General features: G+C 42.2%; 1 protein-coding gene across 1 annotated transcript; it reads left to right on the top strand.

Moving 5' to 3' along the window:
- Nucleotides 1-9,195: 9,195 nt before the first annotated feature.
- On the top strand, nucleotides 9,196-10,716 carry LOC109785645 (probable F-box protein At4g22030). The gene has a single exon (XM_020344248.3). It carries the CDS (start codon nucleotides 9,314-9,316, stop codon nucleotides 10,589-10,591), a length of 1,278 nt encoding a protein of 425 aa, XP_020199837.1. The 5' UTR covers nucleotides 9,196-9,313; the 3' UTR covers nucleotides 10,592-10,716.
- The last annotated feature ends 11,018 nt before the right edge of the window (nucleotides 10,717-21,734 follow it).

Genomic DNA, 21,734 nt, shown 5'->3' with positions numbered 1-21,734 from the left:
GGTTAGTCCATTATAAAAGATACCAAGTATTTCATTTTTCTTGAGAGGATGATCAGGCAAAGCATTAAGTAATCAGAGAAGTCTCCCCCAAGCTTGTGGGAGACTCTCTTCTTCAATTTGCACAAAATTATATATTTCCCTTAAGGCAGCTTGTTTCTTATGAGCAGGGAAATATTTAGCAGAGAAGTAATAAATCATATCCTAGAGACTACGCACACAACGAGGAGTAAGATAATTAAACCATGTTTTATCATCACCCTTTAATGAGAACGGAAATAATTTAAGGATATAGTAGTAACGAATTTTTTCCTCATGAGTGAATAGGGTGGCAATATCATTCAATTTAGTAAGATGTGCCACAACAGTTTCAGATTCATAGCCATAGAAAGGATCAGATTTCAACCAAAGTAATTATCTCAGGATCGACAGAGAAATCATAATCCTTATCAGAAATACAGATAGGTGAAGTAGCAAAAGCAGGGTCATATTTCATTCTAGCATTCAAGGACTTTTCTTTCAGCTTAACTAATAGTTTCTTAAGATCATATCTATCTTTGCAAGCAAAAAAGTCTCTAGCAGTTTCTTCATCCATAACATAACCCTCAGGTACATCAGGTAATTCATATCTAGGGGGAGAATCTTCATCATCACTTTCATCAGTATTATCAGTTTCAATAATTTCATTCTCTCTAACCCTAGCAAGTTGTTCATCAAGAAATTCACCTAATGGCACAGTATTATCAAGCATAGAAGTAGTCTCATCATAAGCATCATGCAAAGCAGAAGTGGCATCATCAATAACATGCGACATATCAGAATCAATAGCAGGAGTAGGTTTAGGTGCCGCAAGTTTACTCAAAACTGAAGATGAAACAAGTGCAGAGCTAGATGGCAGTTCCTTACCTCCCCTCGTAGTTGAGGGATAAATCTTGGTTTTTTTGTCTTTCAAGTTCCTCATAGTGATCAGCAGATATAAATCCCAAGTGACTCAAAGAATAGAGCTATGCTCCCCGGCAACAGCGCCAGAAAATAGTCTTGATAACCCACAAGTATAGGGGATCGCAACAGTTTTCGAGGGTAGAGTATTCAACCCAAATTTATTGATTCGACACAAGGGGACCCAAGAATATTCTCAAGTATTAACAGTTGAGTTGTCAATTCAACCACACCTGGAAAACTTAATATCTGCAGCAAAGTATTTAGTAGCAAAGTAGTATGGAAGTAACGGTAACAGTGGCAAAAGTAACGGTAGCAGTTTTGTAGTAATTGTAACATGGTAATTCTATCAATATTTTTGCACATTATCTAGCAAAAATCATTTCATAAAATTTGTAAATTTAGTATATGGACCATGGAAATTTTAGTTTATGGACCACGATAAATTATTGTATTGACCATGACAACCTTACTTTATGGACCATGGCAAATTAACTTTGTGTCCCATGCAAAATTTTCCTTTTTCCCGGCATATACCATGGTTTTTAATAATCAAACCTAGGCAAAGACACCATTTGTATTGATAATGTGTAGCACATTTTCCATGATAAGTATAGTTGCCACTATACATGTACTTTTTATCTACATTTGCCTTAATCTGCAAAAGGTAATTTCCAGGATTTTTTTTGGATCATGGAAAATTTATTTTTCAGACCATGACAAAATTTACTTAACAATCCATGGCAAACTTTTATTTGGACCATGATATTGTTAATGCTTTAGACCATGGTATTTTTTATTTTGGCACCATGGCAGTTTTACTATTAGAAGGATGACAATTTTATTAATTAGACCATGGCAATTTCAGTTTATGTAGCATGACAATGTTAGTTTTTAGATAATGGCATTATTATTAATTAGACCATGGCATTTTCAGTTTATGTACCACAACAATTTTATTTTTAAACTCATGGAATTTTTTAATTAGACCATAGCGAAATTACTAATTACACCATGTTAGGTCTATTATTAATGGAATGGGAATTTTTATTCTTAAGACCACGACATTTTTACTAATTATACCATCATACTTTTATTTTTTTAGAACATGCAATTTTATTAGTTAGACCATTGTAGTTTATAAATTTGTCATCTTTCCATGGAAAATTCTATTTTTTTTCTTAATGGGACTATCTTTTTTTTAGAGAACAACTTTTCCAATTTTTTCATGTACTATGGAAAATTTTAAATTTCCCACCTTTTTTGATGAAAGAACATTTTTTTATTTGCAATATTTTTTTCAAAGAACAAAAATCCTTTTGAAATTGAATCTATGATGCCATAAAATTGTTCAAAAAAATTATACATTTGCAAAAAGAATATCAAAGACCAATTTTTGAAAGTGAATCCGACATGCCATAAAAAAGCATAATGGAAAAAATGGAGTTGCATTGGTCCACTATGTAGTTTTCCGAGAAAACTCGTACAAAAAATGCATTGCCATGGTGTACAAATATTATGGCCGATTTTCAGAGATTTGCATTCGCGTTAGAGAGAAAAATCGTGATTTACTTAAATTTTTGGCCATGATGAAGTTTTTTATGTAGCCATGTGGCATTTTTTTTGTTATATATCATGACAATTGTGTGCTATTTTCCACCTTTAGAGCATAGAAGATGCAAATTTGGATATGTAAAAATTTACAACTTCAGAAAGTACTTTTTGCATCTCCAAAAAAGGGGCAAACTCCAACAGATGATGCAAAACAAAGATGTAAAAGAGCAACTCCAATAAAAGATGCAAGGCCGCGGGCCGTGCGACCGATGTAGCTGTTGTACATCCACTGTTCAGCCGCGCAAGTTGAAATAAAACATCTGATAATCAACTTAAAATTTGCACATGTCCATAATATCAAATTATTACACAGTTCATCAAATCCATAAGATCAAATGCAACACACACACACAAACATAGTTTGCACAATACAACAAACAAATAAATGAAACTAGGCGCCTCTTTGGCCATAATACTTCTGAAGTTGATCGTGTGCATCAGAGTCTTCAATTTCATTGTGCACCTTCATGAACCGTTTGATTCGCTCCTCTCTTCTCATCGGCATAACACGTATGCCCATCAAGTGATAGAAGGTGTAATCTAAGCCATGTCCATGCTCATTCTCAATGATCATGTTGTGCATGATCACGCAAGCAGTCATGATATACCAAATGGTTTTTTTATCCCAAAATCTAGATGGTCCTCGTACAATAGCAAATTGGGATTGCAAAATCCCGAAAGCCCTCTCAACATATTTCCTAGCCACCGTGTGTGCATTGTGAAAGATGAGTTCTTTCTCACCTTGGTGTTTTGCAATTGGCTTGACAAAAGTAATCCACCTCGGGTAGATCCCATCCGCAAGATATTACCCGTAGTTATATGTGCGGCCATTTTCTTCGAAGGTCATCGGTGGTGCTTCTCCATTCGCTAACTTGGCAAAAAGAGGTGAGCGGTCGAGCATGTTGATGTCATTGCAAGATCCAGGCATCCCAAAATATGAATGCCGAAACCATGTTTCTTGATCGGCAATGGCCTCAAGAATGATAGTGGCATCCTTCCCACGAGCCTTGAACTTTCCATGCCATGCTCTTGGGCAATTTTTCCACTTCCAATGTATGCAAGCGATGGACCCTGGCATACCCAGAAACCCACGTGCTTTGTTCATCTCCAACAGCCTCTAAGTGTTCTTAGCATTGGGAGCTCTCAAGTACTCTGCACCTAACATTCTACCATACTCTTTCCAAATTGTTGGACATAGAATATAGAAGTGCTCTCTGCCATCGCCAAGTTGTCATCAATGTAGTCTGCGGGAACACCGTAGGATTGATCATGTTGCTTCACGGAATTGCAACTGTGGATGAACAAGTCTTTGGACTTTCTAAACCAACGGCGGAATTACCTCTCCAGAAAAAGGGTGGTGAACCAAAATAATTGCGCATCAACCTCTTGTGCGCCTCAACCCGTTGATAACCCACAAGTATAGGGGATCGCAACAGTATTCGAGGGTAGAGTATTCAACCCAAATTTATTGATTCGACACAAGGGGAGCCAAAGAATATTCTCAAGCATTAGCATTTGAGTTGTCAATTCAACCACACCTGGAAAACTTAATATCTGCAGCAAAGTATTTAGTAGCAAAGTAGTATGGAAGTAACGGTAACGGTGGCAAAAGTAACAGTAGCAGTTTTGTAGTAATTGTAACAGTTGCAACGGAAAAGTAACTAAGCAAAGATCAATATGTGAAAAGCCTGTAGGCAATGGATCAGTGATGGATAATTATGTCGGGTGCGATTCCTCATGCAACAGTTATAACATAGGGTGACACAGAACTAGCTCCAGTTCATCAATGTAATGTAGGCATCTATTCCGAATATAGTCATACATGCTTATGGAAAAGAACTTGCATGACATCTTTTGTCCTACCCTCCCGTGGCAGCGGGGTCCTATTGGAAACTAAGGGATATTAAGGCCTCCTTTTAATAGAGTACCAGACCAAAGCATTAACACTTAGTGAATACATGAACTCCTCAAACTATGGTCATCACCGGGAGTGGCCTGATTATTGTCACTTCGGGGTTACCGGATCATAACACATAGTAGGTGACTATTGACTTGCAAGATAGGATCAAGAACTCACATATATTCATGAAAACATAATAGGTTCAGATCTGGAATCATGGCACTCGGGCCCTAGTGACAAGCATTAAGCATAGCAAAGTCATAGCAACATCAATCTTAGAACATAATGGATACTAGGGATCAAACCCTAACAAAACTAACTCGATTACATGATAAATCTCATCCAACCCATCACCGTCCAGCAAGCCTACGATGGAATTACTCACACACGGCGGTGAGCATCATGAAATTGGTGATGGAGGAAGGTTGATGATGACGATGGCGAGGATTCTCCTCTCCGGAGTCCCGAACGGACTCCAGATCAGCCCTCCCGAGAGAGATTAGGGCTTGGCGGCGGCTCCGTATCGTAAAACGCGATGAATCCTTCTCTCTGATTTTTTTCTCCCTGAACGTGAATATATAGAGTTGGAGTTGAGGTCGGTGGAGCCTCAGGGGGCCCACGAGGCAGGGGGCGCGCCCCAGTGGGGTGGGTGCGCCCTCCACCCTCATGGATAGGGTGTGGGGCCCCTGGTGTTGATTCTTTCGCCAGTATGTTTTATATATTTCAAATATTCTCCGTGAAGTTTTCGGTCATTCCGAGAACTTTTATTTCTGCACAAAAATAACACCATGGCAATTCTGCTGAAAACAGCATCAGTCCGGGTTAGTTCCATTCAAATTATGCAAGTTAGAGTCCAAAACAAGGGCAAAAGTGTTTGGAAAAGTAGATACGATGGAGACGTATCACCCGTTCTCTCCGAATGAATGCATGGCCATACACGGAACCGTCGTGCTTCGGCTTCTTCCCCTTGTGCATCGCCACTAGCATAGCAATGTCCTCTTCTTCGTTCAAATCAAATTCCTCATCCGACGAGGAATCGTCCACGAAAGAGGAGTCACATGAGCTCATCTACAATGCGGGAAATCACGGTCATACTAACTCTCCAACCCCAACAAAAAACAGAAAATTTCATCGTTTTTTTGCCTTCGGAAATTTCTTTGAACATCTTGCTTGCAGGGTGGATGAAATCGGCCGGCTACGGGTTGGGCAGACGTTCGGCGGCGGCGGGTGCAGGAGGCGGTGACAGCTCGGCAGAGGAGACGGCCGCATGTCGGTAGGGAAGAAGGCGGGAGCTCGGCGCGGTGGGCGGCCGGCTTCGCACTGCTGAAAGAACAACCGAGGCTCGCGGGTGGTGTGGCGCGCCTCCCCTAACTCTGGCGGGGGGTCTAGGATAGGAAGAAGCCTAGCCCATCGTAGACCTCGCCAAGGAAGGCATTTAGGCCAACCGGAGATGGTTCAATTCGGCGGCGGCCGAAAGTGAATCGGCGGCTGTGGGCGGCGATCCGGCGAGGCAGGCGGCGTGGGACAGGGGGAAAAGTCGTGGCAAGCCCGGCGGCCGTCGAGCGGGCCGGGGCGACGTCGATTTGGTGCGTATTTGGCCAGCGGCAGAGTTGGGCGGGCGGCGGCAGGTCGCGCGGAAGTGAAATGAACGACAATTGGGCAGTTGGCGGGCGGTTGCGTTTTTACATCTCCATATGGTGGAGATGTAAATTTGCACCATGAGGTGTTGTAGTTTATATCTCCGGAAGGCGGAGATGTAATTTTTTGCATCCACACCATCTGTTTGAGAGGTATTTTTAGGCTTTGAAGATGCAAAAGGTAGTTATTTTGCGTATACATCTTCTATTGAAGATGCTCTTACGTTTTTATTTTTTAAAGCTAATAGTTTTATCATTCGTGATGGCAATTTTTGTCATCTATATGATGGGGTAAACATAGTTTTATAGGCCTTGTACTATATGTGCTCAAATCTGGACTATGGGCGTGTTCGGAGGCTCCCCAGCTTCTCAAAACTTCAGAAAACCAGCTTCTACTCCTCGCTTCTAGCTTCAGCTAGCGATCCCAGGAGCGTTCGGCTCGATCTGCAGCTTCTCCTATTGCTGCAGCCCAGTTGGGAGGGGATGTGGCCTGTTAGGCATACATTGGGCCGGCTGGACGCAGCCCAATTAGCTGGGTACCCGTTCGAGCGAGACTAGCGTAACGCTTCGATCGATCCTTTTTCTATTCGACGAGGGGATGCAGCGAAGCGTTTTCTTTAGCGGCGGCAGTTCGTTGTAGATTGAGGGAACTCCACGCTTCACGTTTTGGTGGAGCTGGGCCGGCCGTGCTTCTCATTTTGACACTACCGGAACAACCAGCTTCGTGAATTCAGCTTCTCGGGCTCCAACCGTTCTAGACAAATTCATCTGTCAAGTTTTGGAAGCGTGGAGCTGGAGGACATCTAACAGGCCCTACGTAAGTTGGTCTAACACCATCTCCACTTTCGGACCCTGGGGGGGGGGGGGGGGGGTGGGCACTAAAGTTACACCTTCACACATGAGCCTTTGAGATTTGTTTAACAATTGCTAAAGATAAATATAGGCGAAGCCCATTAATTCTAACAAAAGGTACCTGCTAGGGTACCTTATATGTATCAAAAGGAAAAGACTAAAAGATGTACAGATGTGCAATCCAGTTTCTTGATTCAATAAAAGTCCAAAGAGGTGCATATTGTATCGAAATAAGAATATATAAAAGAACACATAATAATGATTGGATGGAGTATTGGATAAATTAACGAGGTAATATCACTGGGAGTCATAGAACTTGTGTTTGATGTTCAGTTTGGTGCTAGAACTTTGAAAATGCGAAATTGCAGTCACTTAACTTGACTCAAGTGTGCATATACTGCCACAAACACGTATCCAAACTTATACACGTGTATGGCCCCACTTGTCAGTGAGGGATGGCTTAGTGTGACACATTTTTGCACAAAACACCGTCATATCTTTTTATTTGCAGGAAAGGCCGACAACAGTGACATATTTTTGCACAAAAAACCTCTCATAATTTTTTCGCATCATGAGCAGTGGGTCCCACCTATCCTTGTAAAGAGAAAATTAACACGAAAAATATGCCCCGGTTTCGTACTCAAGAACAAAGACCGGCACAAAATGCCGCGCTAGCCACAACAACTCCGAGTTGAATTCGTCTACAATTGATAACTACCGTTAATGTAGTCCATTTAAAATTGGCTATGGTCAGTGCACTCCATTTTGCACCTGCTTGTTTTTTAAATAAATTTGTACATAATAACATTAAAATATTTGTGCCTTATAAATATTGTACATACAAATGAAATAACCCACTTTAAAAATTGTTCATGTATTATTTTAAATATATCATATATTTAAATATATTTTTATTAATTATAAATAAATGATTGTAACATTTACAAAATACAAATAATTTAAATTTATAAATAAAAATATTTTATTTGTACTTGAAATTTGTAATTAAAATATTAATTGTAAAAACATTTCAATAATTATCCACACAATACTACAGTTGAATGTTTGTGCAATAATTTTTTTTCGTAATTTAAAATTTAAATTGTTGAATATTCCTAAATATTTAGTAAATTTTCTATTCATTATTTTCTAAAATGTAAATAGGTGTGCAGACGTATATATTTTTGGATGCACTAAACATATTTTTTAATAAACATTTTCAGCGTTGGTATTAACTAACAATTGTTTATATAATATACAGGTTTATATTGCAATGTTTTTTTTTACTAATTATGGTTTTTATGTATAATATTTTTAGAACCTAACTTTATTAATTACATTTACAAATATCTTTAAAATTAGAAAAGAACAAAAAAATAGCACATGCGAAATGCGCCGTAGTATATCCATTTAAGCTCCACATCCGTCCGCCTACGGTACATGTAAATTTCTTATCCATATTTGACGTCCTAACTTGATGGGTGGATTGGCTAGAGTTGCTCGTTGGAACTCTAGCGCACCCTTTTATTTTGTTAATTTCGCATCTACAAGCAGTATAGTGGTAGGCCTTTTCCGCAACAACAAAAATCAAGGGTGTTTTATGCAAAAATGCGTCACACTGAGCCCATCACTCACTGCCAGGTGGAACATGCACATGGATACGCCTGCATACACGTTTGTGATCGTATGTGCACGCTTGAGACAAGTTAAGTGACTGCAATTCCGTATTTTGAAAGTTTTATTACCAAACTGGACATTGAGTGCAAGTTCTATGACTCCCTATGATACGACCTCTAAATTAATTAATCTTACACCATAGTAGTAGGACTGAAGACATGTTCAATTTCGAAAAAAAAAGACTGAAGTCATGTAGTAGTACTAGTATGAGCTACTCGTACGTAGGAACGAAAAAGAAATGAACGAATGATGTGTAAGTGTGCGTTTGTGTGATGGAGCAGGGTGCCCTCTGATCATGTGGAGTGTGAATCCCGGACTACAACTTGGCTTAAACTAATCCATCCATCTCTTGGACAGTTGCCTGAAACGGTCTCTAGTTTATTTCTTTTTTTGTGACGCAATAGAAATGGTCTCTAGTTGGCAGCGACGATCTCGTCGTCTTGGACCAAAGCCCCCTTCAAACCACAGGTTCCAAGACCCGGACCCAGCCCATCCCATCTCGGGTCAAACTTTTCCCATCCTCCCCTATAAATACCACCCCGCTTCCATCCCAATCCCATATCCCTCTTCGTCGGTTCGTCTACACGGAAGCAGCAAAAGCTTGAAAGCCACTTCGATCGCCTTCGATTCGAACCCCGCGCTCCAGTCTCCGGCGAAGCAGACGAAGCTACAGCACCGAAACAGGAGTACAAAGAGCATGGCGGCACTCCAGGCCCAGCGCCTCTTCTTGGCCCAGCCGTCTTCCTTTCTCCCTTCCACCTCCGCCGCGCGGCCGCGGCCACGGCCACGCCGGAGCGGCGCCGCGACCTGCCGCGCCGCCCTGCGCGTGCCCTCTGGCATTCACACGGCGCAGGACCGCCTCAGCCTCAAGCTCGACTGGATCGACGTTCCGGCCTCCCCGTCGGTGGACGTTGACGGCGGCTCCGTATCCGTCGAGAAGCTCCGCGCCATCGCGGACGCGGCGGCGGACCGGGCCGAGATGCACGACATCATCGGCCGACAGCGCGACAACTGGAACCACCTGCTGCTCCACTCCACCAACTCCCTCACGCTCGCCGCCTCCATCATGGCCGCGCTCGCGCCCGCCGCGCCCGGCATGGTCGCGCTCAAGGCCTCCGCGGGGGTCCTCCTGGCCTCCGCCGCCGTCACCATGGCGGCCGTCAACAAGATCCAGCCCTCGCAGCTCGCCGAGGAGCAGCGCAACGCCAGGAGGCTGTGGAGGGAGCTGGAGCGCGACGTCCGCGCCGCGCTCGCGGTCGGCGCGCCTACGACCACGACCAAGGACGACGTGCAGGAGGCCATGGACCGGGTGCTCGCGCTCGACGCCGCCTACCCGCTGCCGCTGCTCCCCGGCATGCTCGAGAAGTTCCCCAAGGCCGTCGAGCCCGCGCGCTGGTGGCCGCGCCGTCGCGCCGCGCAGCCCAAGAGGTCAAGGAGCCTCGGCCGTCGTGGCTCCGCTTCCGGCAACAACGGCTGGACCCAGGATCTCGAGGAGGAGATGCGGGGCATCCTGAGGGTCATCAAGGCCAAGGACGAGCAGGAGTTCCTGAGAGTGGGCAAGCTGGTGCTGAACCTAAACAGGGGCCTCGCCGTAGCCGGCCCGGCGCTGGCCGGCACGGCGGCGCTCGCCTCGGTGTTCATCGGGTCCGGCGAGGCCGGAGCGTGGGCGTCCGGCGCGGCCGTCTTCGGCGGGGCGCTGGCAGCGGCGGTGAACACGGTGGAGCACGGCGGGCAGATGGGCATGCTGTTCGAGCTGCTCCGCAACTGCGCCGGGTTCTACCGCAAGATCCAGGAGGACATCGAGGCCAACCTCGGCGAGCCCGACCTCAAGCGGAGGGAGGGCGGCGAGGTGTTCGCGACCAAGGTGGCGCTGAAGCTCGGCCGGAGCCTGTCGGACCTCAAGCAGTTCAGGAAGATGGCGTCGCCGTCCGTCAGAGACGAGGACATCCAGGAATTTGCCGGCAAACTCTTTTGATCAACCCACTCACTCTCACTACTCACTCTAGCATAGTTGACAGATGAACACGTCAAATCTGCGAAGCTACTCCCGGTTCCATGAATTCTTTTGTAAAGGTAGAAACTGAAATGACAATTTCTTGATTCATTCTTTCACTTTCGATCCCAGCTGAAGAGTGTGAAGCTTGAACCGAGATTGAATTTTTGCAATGGCCTGACAATAATCTGTCGCTAAAAGAGGTAGGTAGCTAGCTCGCTCCTTAAGCACAATTTCTTGCACATGCGTCCAGCTGTGGAGATCACGGCAATGGAGACGGCGTGTGTCGGTCCAACTAACAGTACCAACCGTGTGCAGCTCCTTTGATCCCGCCAGCCGAAACCACTAGTGCATGTAGTAGTATGCCTTCCCGTCGACATGCATGTGTGAACACTTGCGGAGGAAAAAAGTGTTTCTACGTGTTGACCCACTTTACTATTCTACAAGCCGTCAAGCTGCGGGGGGCGGAGCTTGACGAGAACTTCTCGGAACATCTATACCCGGGCGCCCAAAGCCTGTCTGTATCTCAAATGCCTGGACGGACGGTCCCGTCATTAATTGATCGCAAAAATTCAGCCCAAACGAGGGTCTCAAACGGGTCTCAAATGTTCAGTCTGACCGGCAACCCTCATGTCAAGCCCAAATATGAGACGAGTCCGCCAATGTCGGAATTGGCGCACGCTGGCCCACCCGACCCTACATATTTCTCCCCATCCGCTTGTAGGACCAAACCCTATCTACTTCACTCCAATCCCCTCCGCTACCCAAGCTCCCGTATAGCGATCTCGGACCCCCTTCGACATGGGGGGCAGCGGTCTGACTCCGATCAGTCCGGATCCGTCGACTGGGGTGTCATGCCGTGCAGGTTGGAGGAGGCAATGGTCATCCGCATCGCACTCCCCTGCTCCCGGGAGGACAGCGCCCATCCGAGGGTAGGATTTGTTTGGCACAACTCCATAGCGTCGGCGCATCGGGCGCTCGGATCCTCCGAGGCTGGATCATCACGGTCTCGGGAGCCTTCAAATCTCCCCTTCCCATCACCGCTCCGGCGAAGTATGAGTCCCACTGGGACCGGTGTGCCTACCGTGGGAAGGATAGGATAAGGGCGGCGGAGGCACGCCTCGCTACCGACATGTCAGAGGCGAAGGTTGATGCGGCAGCACAGGTGACCGAAGAGGAGGAAGCCATCGGCGCCCGCATTGTAAAGTGGCAACAGAGGAACACCCACGCCCTCGCTCGAGAGTAGAATCAGGCGGTTTGTGCCATGGCCGGACTGCCACCCAAGGAGGAGATGGAGGACAGCCACGGGTAAGACAGCTCCGACTACGAGCATATCCGGATTGATTCCTATTGGGTCTTCGACCGGTACTTCCACGAGAAAGACGGCAAGGGCGCCCGAGAGGGCAAGGGCATCCGTGGATGGTTTTCTCCACCGTAGCCAAATGCAATTTTGGCAGTCCGATGGCATGTTAGTGACGTAGTAGCCGGACGATGTGTGTAATGCATCGTTTACATAGTTGCATGAGTTTATATGGATTTGAAGTATGCTAATTCAGGTATCCGGTTGTGAGAATGTTCATTTAAAGCTTGACCGGCCAGTGTCCGCAGACGTTTGAGAGGTCGGATTTGACAAATCCGACTATTATAGATGTTCGAAGCGAGAGTACCTACCGTCTCGCCTGAAGGTTTTCGTGTGGCTGTGAGCCGGCCATTTTTAGCGCTCGTTCGTGCGTTGGTTGTGTGTTCGCACTTTTTTTTCATGTTTTTCGTTTCTTCTCCAATTCTATGGGTTTTTTCACTGGGTTTTTTCGTTTCTTCATCCTTTCTCACAAGTATTTTCTATTCTTTTTTCTTTCTTTCTTTTTTGGTTTTCACAGGTCTTTATTTTCTTTCCTATTTTCTACTTTTTTTATATCGGTTATACTTTGTTTCTTTCTAGGTTTTCATTGTGTTTCTTTGTTTTTTTTTTGTTTCTTTCTCCCTTTTCACCGTTTTCCATTATTTTACGCCAGTTTTCTTTGGTCTTCTTTGTTTTCTTTGTTTCTTTTTCAGTTTTAATGTGTGTTCTTTGTATTTTCCTTAATTCTTATTTTTAGTTTTCGTCGGTATTTTCTTTCTCTTTTTGTATAGGATAGGATCATTTTTATACAAGTCTAAAATTTATTAAAATGCATAAAAAAATTATGTACATGTTGGACATTTTCTCAAATATGTGATTAACATTATACTCAAACATATATTTTTATGTCAACTTTCTTACACATTCTATAATTTGTTATATAAACCAGGGACATTTTTATACACATGTTTCACATTTAAAAATACAAGATTAACATTTTTAAAATATATGTCACTTTATGTCTATTTTTAGCATATGCGTTGTAAATTTTGTATACATCAAGAACATTTTAACATTTTTTAACACACATTTAACATTTAAAAATACATGATTAACATTTCTTTAAACTTATACTGAGTATTATGTTGTGTCTATTTTTTGATTACGCAGTGTAAATTTTGTATACATCAAGAACATTATATATTTATACATATATAAAAATTATAATAAATGATTAACATTTCTTCAAACATATATGATTTTTATGTCTAGTTTTTTGCAAACAAAATAAATTTTTAATACATGTTTAAATTTTTTTTAATTACATTTTTTTCATATATGTGTTTTGATGTCTTCTTTTTTACATATGCATTATACATTATTTATACATGTTTAACATTTTTTAGATACATCATTAACATTTATGCATGTATTTGTTTTGATGTTTATTCTTTCATACACACTGTACAATTTTTGTATACATCTATAACATTTTATTATACAAGTTTATTATTATTTAAATACATTATTCACATTTTTAAATATTTTTTCATTTACTTTTTCTTATACACATTATACAATTTGTGTATACATTCGAAACATTTTCCTATGCACGTTTATCACTTTTGAAATGCGCAATTAACACTTTTGATTATGTATGCTAAGTCATTTTTGTAATCAATATACTTAGAATATTTCAAATGTAAGGAAAAGTAAAAAATAAAGTAAAAGTTTAAGGAAAAAAGAGTGCTCAAGGCCTATTTGACGCGAGGCCATGCTACGACTTGTTGTAGGTGATACATAGTCGTGCCCAAGGATACAAATCGAAGCCCCTTAGTTAGCCGCGCCATTGAAGCTGATGCACTGCTCCTAGTCCAACATGTAAAATATGATGTTCACGTAAGCCCGTCAGCTTACATAATTTGGATCTAACACGAGGCTTAACGCCCATGCAGTGCTGATTCACCTGCATAGTGGGCCGGCTCATATGGCCTTTTTGCACCAGTTTTGGTTACCACATGGAAGGTTTTCTCAGGGCAGTTTATCGGACTGATTTTTGTTCATTATTTATTTATTATTATTTTGTTTCTTCCTTTCTTAAATTAGTGAACTATTTTCAAAATCACAAAAATAATTCAAATTAGCAAAGTTTCCGCAAATTATTGAACATTTTTTGAATCCACGACCTTTTTAACAGTTCATGAGCCTTTTGAAATTTGTGGATAAATTCATTCTTTTAATTTTGAACATTTCAAATTCATAGATTATTTTCTAATTGAGGATTTTTGTTTCAAATTCATGATTTGTTTTCCTTAATTTCATGAACTTTTCAAATTTGTGATATATTTCCAAATGCATGAACATTTTTTAAAATTCCATAACATTTTTTAAATCCATGAAATTTCTTAAATTGTTGAATATAATTCAAATATATGAACATTTTTCCAAAAAAAAAAATCAATGGTCACCTGTCATGGTGAAATGGTCAACTAGCGACCAACGGGGATGGAGCAACCATGTGAGCTGGCTGCAAAGTGAATTGAGCATGTAAGCGGACTCGTTGCGAGTTATCGGGCTGCAGACTGCACGCTAACGCTGGGAGCGTCCGTGAACCAACTGATAGGAGGTCTCATCAGTACTATGGCAAAGTTATTTTCTAAAGGCAAATGTATGGACCGGCCAAAAATCCATCATCCGCTGCGCGTGTTAATTTATCTCCACCCACATGTAAATTGATGTATCCCAATCTTCCTTTTGAGAGTTGGGGTGCAACTATTCATGACATAGAGAAAGCACTTCCATTCTCTTTCTTACTTCATCCAACAATTACATGCCTTTCAGTTCACTTTTCATATATAAAACATTCATATCTTTTAACCAAAACTCCATTGTTATTTTTATTTTATATTTGAGTTCCTGTCGAGGAGACTTTTAAAACAAGATCGATATTGAATTTATTTTAAATCATTTATATTTCACCATTTATATAAAAAATCAATCAATTTATTAATTGAATTATGTATCCACCTTTATCCTTCCTAAATGAGTTAATTAATTTAAATAAATGTTCATTTTTTCCTTCTAAAATTGGGTGAAATAATGGAAATAGACGTTATGTTTTTATGGCTTATGAACTTGAGTGAAATGACTAAATATGTGTTCATTTTTGTTAAAGATATCATCATATTAAGATATATTGAATTTTGTGGTCGTTTTTAATGGAAATATCATCATATTCAAATGGATTGAGATATGTGCTCAACTTTTCCTTTGGAACTTGAGTGGAATAATTGAAATATATTTTCATTTTTTAAATTGAGAGAAAATAATAAAATATGTGTCTAATGTATGTGATATACTTAAAATATGTATAACATGTCTGTTTAATATATTATAAAACTGAACAAAATAATTAGATATGTGTTAAAAATTTCTGAAATTGAGTGTATACTTGAAATAATTAAAATATGTGTTTATTTTTCTTTCTGAAATTGATTAAAATATTTGAAGTACATGTTCAATTTGTTGTCACGTAATTGAAATATGTGCCTAGTGTATGTGAAATAAATGAAACAAGTCTAAAATGGAAGTGCAATATTTTCTAAAACTAAGTGAAATAATTAAAATATGTCTTCATTTTTTTCTTCTGAAATTGTGTAAAATAATCAAAATGGTTTTCCACTATTTTTGTAATTTAGTGAAATATTTGGAATGTGTGTTTAATTTCCTTCAAGACAATGCAATTTCTATGAATTCGATTTCAAATAGGAAATGGTAAAATTAAACTAGTTTAAATGTAGGTTTTGAAGAGGGAGATAGGAGAGCAACTATGCATGTAGCTTTCCCTCCCGTGCACAGTCCCACTGCATTTAACCTTACCACAGTGCATGTAACCGTATGAAATCTTGCTCGTTCAACTAGCTTCATGGTCTGTCGAAGCTGTAATGGTCGTGGCCGATCCTCAAATAGCATTTCTGATGAAAAGGCCATCTGGTCTGTCATTGCTCCTAACAAGATGAAGGTCTTCCTTTGGCGTTTGGCACATGACTGCTTGCCATCGGGTGTACAGCTTCTCCGACTACAAGTACCAACCACTGATGCCTGCTGTTTCTGTGAGTGGACCGAGAGCATTGAACATTGTATGCCTATTTTGTCCTTACGCTGGTTATAGTGGGAGTAACTGAAGGAAATATGCCCTAGAGGCAATAATAATGTTGTTATTTATATTTCCTTATATCATGATAAATGTTTATTATTCATGCTAGAATTGTATTAACCGGAAACTTAGTACATGTGTGAATACATAGACAAACAGAATGTCCCTAGTATGCCTCTACTTGACTAGCTCATTAATCAAAGATGGTTAAGTTTCCTAGCCATAGACATGTGTTGTCATTTGATGAACGGGATCACATCATTTGGAGAATGATGTGATGGACAAGACCCATTCGTTAGCTTAGCATTACGATCGTTACAGTTTCATTGCTACTGCTTTCTTCATGACTTATACATGTTACTATAACTATGAGATTATGCAACTCCCGAATACCAGAGGAACACTTTGTGTGCTATGAAACGTCACAACGTAACTGAGTGATTATAAAGATGCTCTACAGGTGTCTCCAATGCTGTTTGTTGAGTTGGCATAGATCGAAATTAGGATTTGTCACTCCGTGTATCGGAGAGGTATCTCTGGGCCCTCTCGGTAATGCACATCATTATAAGCCCTGCAAGCATTTTGACTAATGAGTTAGTTGCGGGATGGTGCATTACGGAACGAGTAAAGAGACTTGCCGGTAACGAGATTGAACTAGGTATTGAGATACCGACGATCGAATCTCAGGTAAGTAACATACCGATGACAAAGGGAACAACGTATGTTGTTATGCGGTTTGACCGATAAAGATCTTCGTAGAATATGTAGGAACCAATATGAGCATCCAGGTTCCGCTATTGGTTATTGACCGGAGATGAGTCTCGGTCATGTCTACATAGTTCTCGAACCTGTAGGGTCCGCACGCTTAACGTTCGGTGACGATTTGTATTATGAGTTATGTGATTTGATGACCGAAGTTTGTTCGGAGTCCCGGATGAGATCGGGGACATGACGAGGAGTCTCGAAATGGTCGAGACGTAAAGATCGATATATTGGAAGGCTATATTCGGACATCAAAAAGGTTCCGAGTGATTCGGGTATTTTTCAGAGTACCGGAGAGTTACGGGAATTCGTATTGGGCCTTAATGGGCCATACGGGAAAGGAGAGAATGGCCTCAAGGGTGGCCGCGCCCCTTCCCCATGGACTGGTCCGAATTGGACTAGGGAAAGGGGGCGCCCCCTTCCTTCCTTCTCCTTCTCCCTTCCCTTTTTCCTATTCCATGTGGGAGGTGGAATCCTACTAGGACTAGGGAGTCCTAGTAGGACTCCACACTTTGGGCGCGCCCTATGAGGGCCGGCCTCCTCCTCCATCCATCCTTTATATACGTGGCCAGGGGGCACCCCATAGACACTTAAGTTGATCATTGATCTCTTAGCCGTGTGCGGTGCCCCCCTCCACTATAATCCACCTCGGTCATATCGTTGCAGTGCTTAGGTGAAACCCTGCGCCGGTAGCTTCATCATCACCGTCATCACGCCGTCATGTTGACGAAGCTCTCCCTCGACACTGCTGGATCATGAGTTCGTGGGACGTCACCGAGCCGAACATGTGCAGATCGTGGAGGTGTCATACTTTCGGTGCCAGGATCGGTCGATCGTGAAGACGTACGACTACATCAACTGCGTTGTCATAACGCTTCCGCTTACGGTCTACGAGGGTACGTGGACAACAATCTCCCGCTTGTTGCTATGCATCACATAGATCTTGCGTGATCGTAGAATTTTTTTTGAAATTACTGCGTTCCCCAACAGTGGCATCAGAGTCAGATTTATGCGTAGATGCTATATGCACGAGTAGAACACGGGGATAATCATACTGCTTACCAGCATGTCATACTTTGATTCGGCGGTATTGTTGGATGAAGCGGCCCGGACCGACATTACGCTTACGCTTACGCGAGACTGGTTGTACCGACGTGCTTTGCACACAGGTGGCTGGCGGGTGTCAGTTTCTCCAACTTTAGCTGAATCGAGTGTGACTACGCCCGATCCTTGTTGAAGGTTAAAACAGCAGATACTTGACGAAAAATCTTTGTGATTTTGATGCGTAGGTAAGAATGGTTCTCGCTCAGCCCGTAGCAGTCACGTAAAACTTGCAACAACAAAGTAGAGGACGTGTAACTTGTTTTTGCAGGGCATGTTGTGATGTGATATGTCAAGACGTGATGAGATATAAATTGTTGTATGAGATGATCATGTTTTGTTAAAGTTATCGACAACTGGCAGGAGCCTTATGATTGTCTCTTTATTGCATAAGATGCAAGTGCCATGTAATTGCTTTACTTTATAGCTATGCGATAGCAACAGTTGTAAAAGCAATAGCTGGTGAGACGACCATGTGATGACACGTTGATAAAAGATCAAGATGATGGAGATCATGGTGTCATGCCGGTAACAATGGAGATCATGACAGTACTTTGGAGATGGAGATCAAAAGCACAAGATGATGATGGCCATGTCATGTCATATATTTTGATTGCATGTGATGTTTATCTTTTATACATCTTATTTTGCTTAGTTCGGCGGTAGCTTTATAAGATGATCCCTTACTAAAATTTCAAGGTATAAGTGTTCTCCCTGAGTATGCACCGTTGCGACAGTTCTTCGTGCCGAGACACCACGTGATGATCGGGTGTGATAAGCTCTACGTTCACATACAACGGGTGCAAGCCAGTTTTGCACATGCAGAATACTCGGGTTAAACTTGACGAGCCTAGCATATGCAGATATGGCCTCGGAACACTGAGACCGAAAGGTCGAGCGTGAATCATATCGTAGATATGATCAACATAGTGATGTTCACCATTGAAGACTACTCCATCTCACGTGATGATCGGACATGGTTTAGTTGACATGGATCACGTGATCATTTAGATGACTAGAGGGATGTCTATCTAAGTGGGAGTTCTTAAGTAATATGTGTTGGGGAACGTAGTAATTTCAAAAATTTCCTACGCACACGCAAGATCATGGTGATGCATAGCAATGAGAGGGGAGAGTGTTGTCTACTTACCCTCGTAGACTGTAAGCGGAAGTGTAATGACAACGCGGTTGATGTAGTCGTACGTCTTCACGATCCGACCGATCCAAGTACCGAACACACGGCACCTCCGAGTTCAGCATACGTTCAGCTCGGTGATGTCCCACGAACTCACGATCCAGCAGAGCTTCGAGGGAGAGTTCCGTCAGCACGACGGCGTGATGACGGTGATGATGATGCTACCGAAGCAGGGCTTCGCCTAAGCACCGCTACGATATGACCGAGGTGGATTATGGTGGAGGGGGGCACCGCACACGGCTAAAAGATCAACTGATCAACTTGTGTGTCTATGGGGTGCCCCCCTCCCCCGTATATAAAGGAGTGGAGGAGGAGGAGGGCCGGCCCTCTACTATGGCGCACCCTGGGGAGTCCGACTCCCACCGGGAGTAGGATTCCCCCCTTCCAAGTAGTAGGAGTAGGAGAGAAGGAAAGGGAAGAGAGAAGAGAAGGAAGGAGGAGGTGCCGCCCCTCCCCCTAGTCCAATTCAGACTAGGCCTTGGGGAAGCACAGCCTACCCTAGGCAGCCCCTCTCTCTTTCCCTTAAAGCCCAATAAGGCCCATATACTCCCCGGCGAATTCCCGTAACTCTCCGGTACTCCGATAAATACCCAAACCACTCAGAACCTTTTCGATATCCGAATATAGTCGTCCAATATATCGATCTTTATGTCTCGACCATTTCGAGACTCCTCGTCATGTCCCCGATCTCATCCGGGACTCCGAACTACCTTTGGTACATCAAAACACATAAACTCATAATACCGATCGTCACCGAACGTTAAGCGTGCGGACCCTACGGGTTCGAGAACTATGTAGACATGACCGAGACACGTCTCCGGTCAATAACCAATAGCGGAACCTGGATGCTCATATTGGCTCCTACATATTCTACCAAGATCTTTATCGGTCAAACCGCATAATAACATACGTTGTTCCCTTTGTCATCGGTATGTTACTTGCCCGAGATTCGATCATCGGTATCTCAAATACCTACTTCAATCTCGTTACCGGCAAGTCTCTTTACTCGTTCCTTAATGCATCATCCTGCAACTAACTCATTAGTCAAATTGCTTGCAAGGCTTATAGTGATGTGCATTACCGAGAGGGCCCAGAGATACCTCTCCGACAATCGGAGTGACAAATCCTAATCTTGATCTATGCCAACTCAACAAGTACCATCGGAGACACCTGTAGAGTACCTTTATAATCATCCAGTTACGTTGTGACGTTTGGTAGCACACAAAGTGTTCCTCCGATATTCGGGAGTTGCATAATCTCATAGTCATAGGAACATGTATAAGTCATGAAGAAAGCAATAGCAACATACTAAACGATCAAGTGCTAAGCTAAAGGAATGGGTCAAGTCAATCACATCATTCTCTAATAATGTGATCCCGTTAATCAAATGACAACTCATGTCTATGGCTAGGAAACTTAACCATCTTCGATTCAACGAGCTAGTCAAGTAGAGGCATACTAGTGACACTTTGTTTGTCTATATATTCACACATGTACTAAGTTTCCGGCTAATACAATTCTAGCATGAATAATAAACATTTATCATGATATAAAGAAATATAAATAACAATTTTATTATTGCCTCTAGGGCATATTTCCTTCAGTCTCCCACTTGCACTAGAGTCAATAATCTAGTTCACATCGCCATGTGATTTAACACGAATAGTTCACATCACCATGTGATTAACACCCATAGTTCACATCACCATGTGACCAACAATCAAAGGGTTTACTAGAGTCAGTAATCTAGTTCACATCGCCATGTGATTAACACTCAAAGAGTACTAAGGTGTGATCATGTTTTGCTTGTGAGAGAAGTTTAGTCAAGGGTTTGCCAAATTCAGATCCGTATGTATTTTGCAAATTTCTATGTCTACAATGCTCTGCACGGAGCTACTTTAGCTAATTGCTCCCACTTTCAATATGAATCCAGATTGAGACTTAAGAGTCGTCTGGATCAGTGTCAAAACTTGCATCGACGTAAACCTTTACGACGAACCTTTTGTCACCTCCATAATCGAGAAACATATCCTTATTCCACTAAGGATAACTTTGACCGTTGTTCAGTGATCTACTCCTAGATCACTATTGTACTCCCTTGCCAAACTCAGTGTAGGGTATACAATAGATCTGGTATACAGCATGGCATACTTTCATTCTCTTTCTATCTTATGCCGTGGTCGGGCTTTGAATCTTACTCAATTTCACACCTTGTAACACAGGCAAGAACTCTTTCTTTAACTATTCTATTTTGAACTACTTCAAAATATTGTCAAGGTAAGTACTCATTGAAAAAACTTATCAAGCGTCTTCATCTATCTCTATAGATCTTGATGCTCAATATGTAAGCAGCTTCACCGAGGTCTTTCTTTGAAAAACTCCTTTCACATACTCCTTTATGCTTTCCAGAAAATTCTACATTATTTCCGATCAACAATATGTCATTCACATATATTTATCAGAAATGATGTAGTGCTCCCACTCACTTTCTTGTAAATACAGGCTTCACCGCAAGTCTGCATAAAACTATATGCTTTGATCAACTCATCAAAGCGTATATTCCAACTCCAAG

This window comes from Aegilops tauschii, chromosome 6 (genome assembly GCF_002575655.3).
Source record: "Aegilops tauschii subsp. strangulata cultivar AL8/78 chromosome 6, Aet v6.0, whole genome shotgun sequence".
NCBI classification, from domain to species: Eukaryota; Viridiplantae; Streptophyta; class Magnoliopsida; order Poales; family Poaceae; genus Aegilops; species Aegilops tauschii.
Note: the sequence above shows the minus strand (reverse complement) of the source record. Positions and strands in the feature narration are given on the sequence as shown.

What these genes read in the sequence shown, in the direction of transcription:
- LOC109785645 (XM_020344248.3), top strand. Translation starts at nt 9,314, where the DNA reads ATGGCGGCACTCCAGGCCCAGCGCCTCTTCTTGGCCCAGCCGTCTTCC.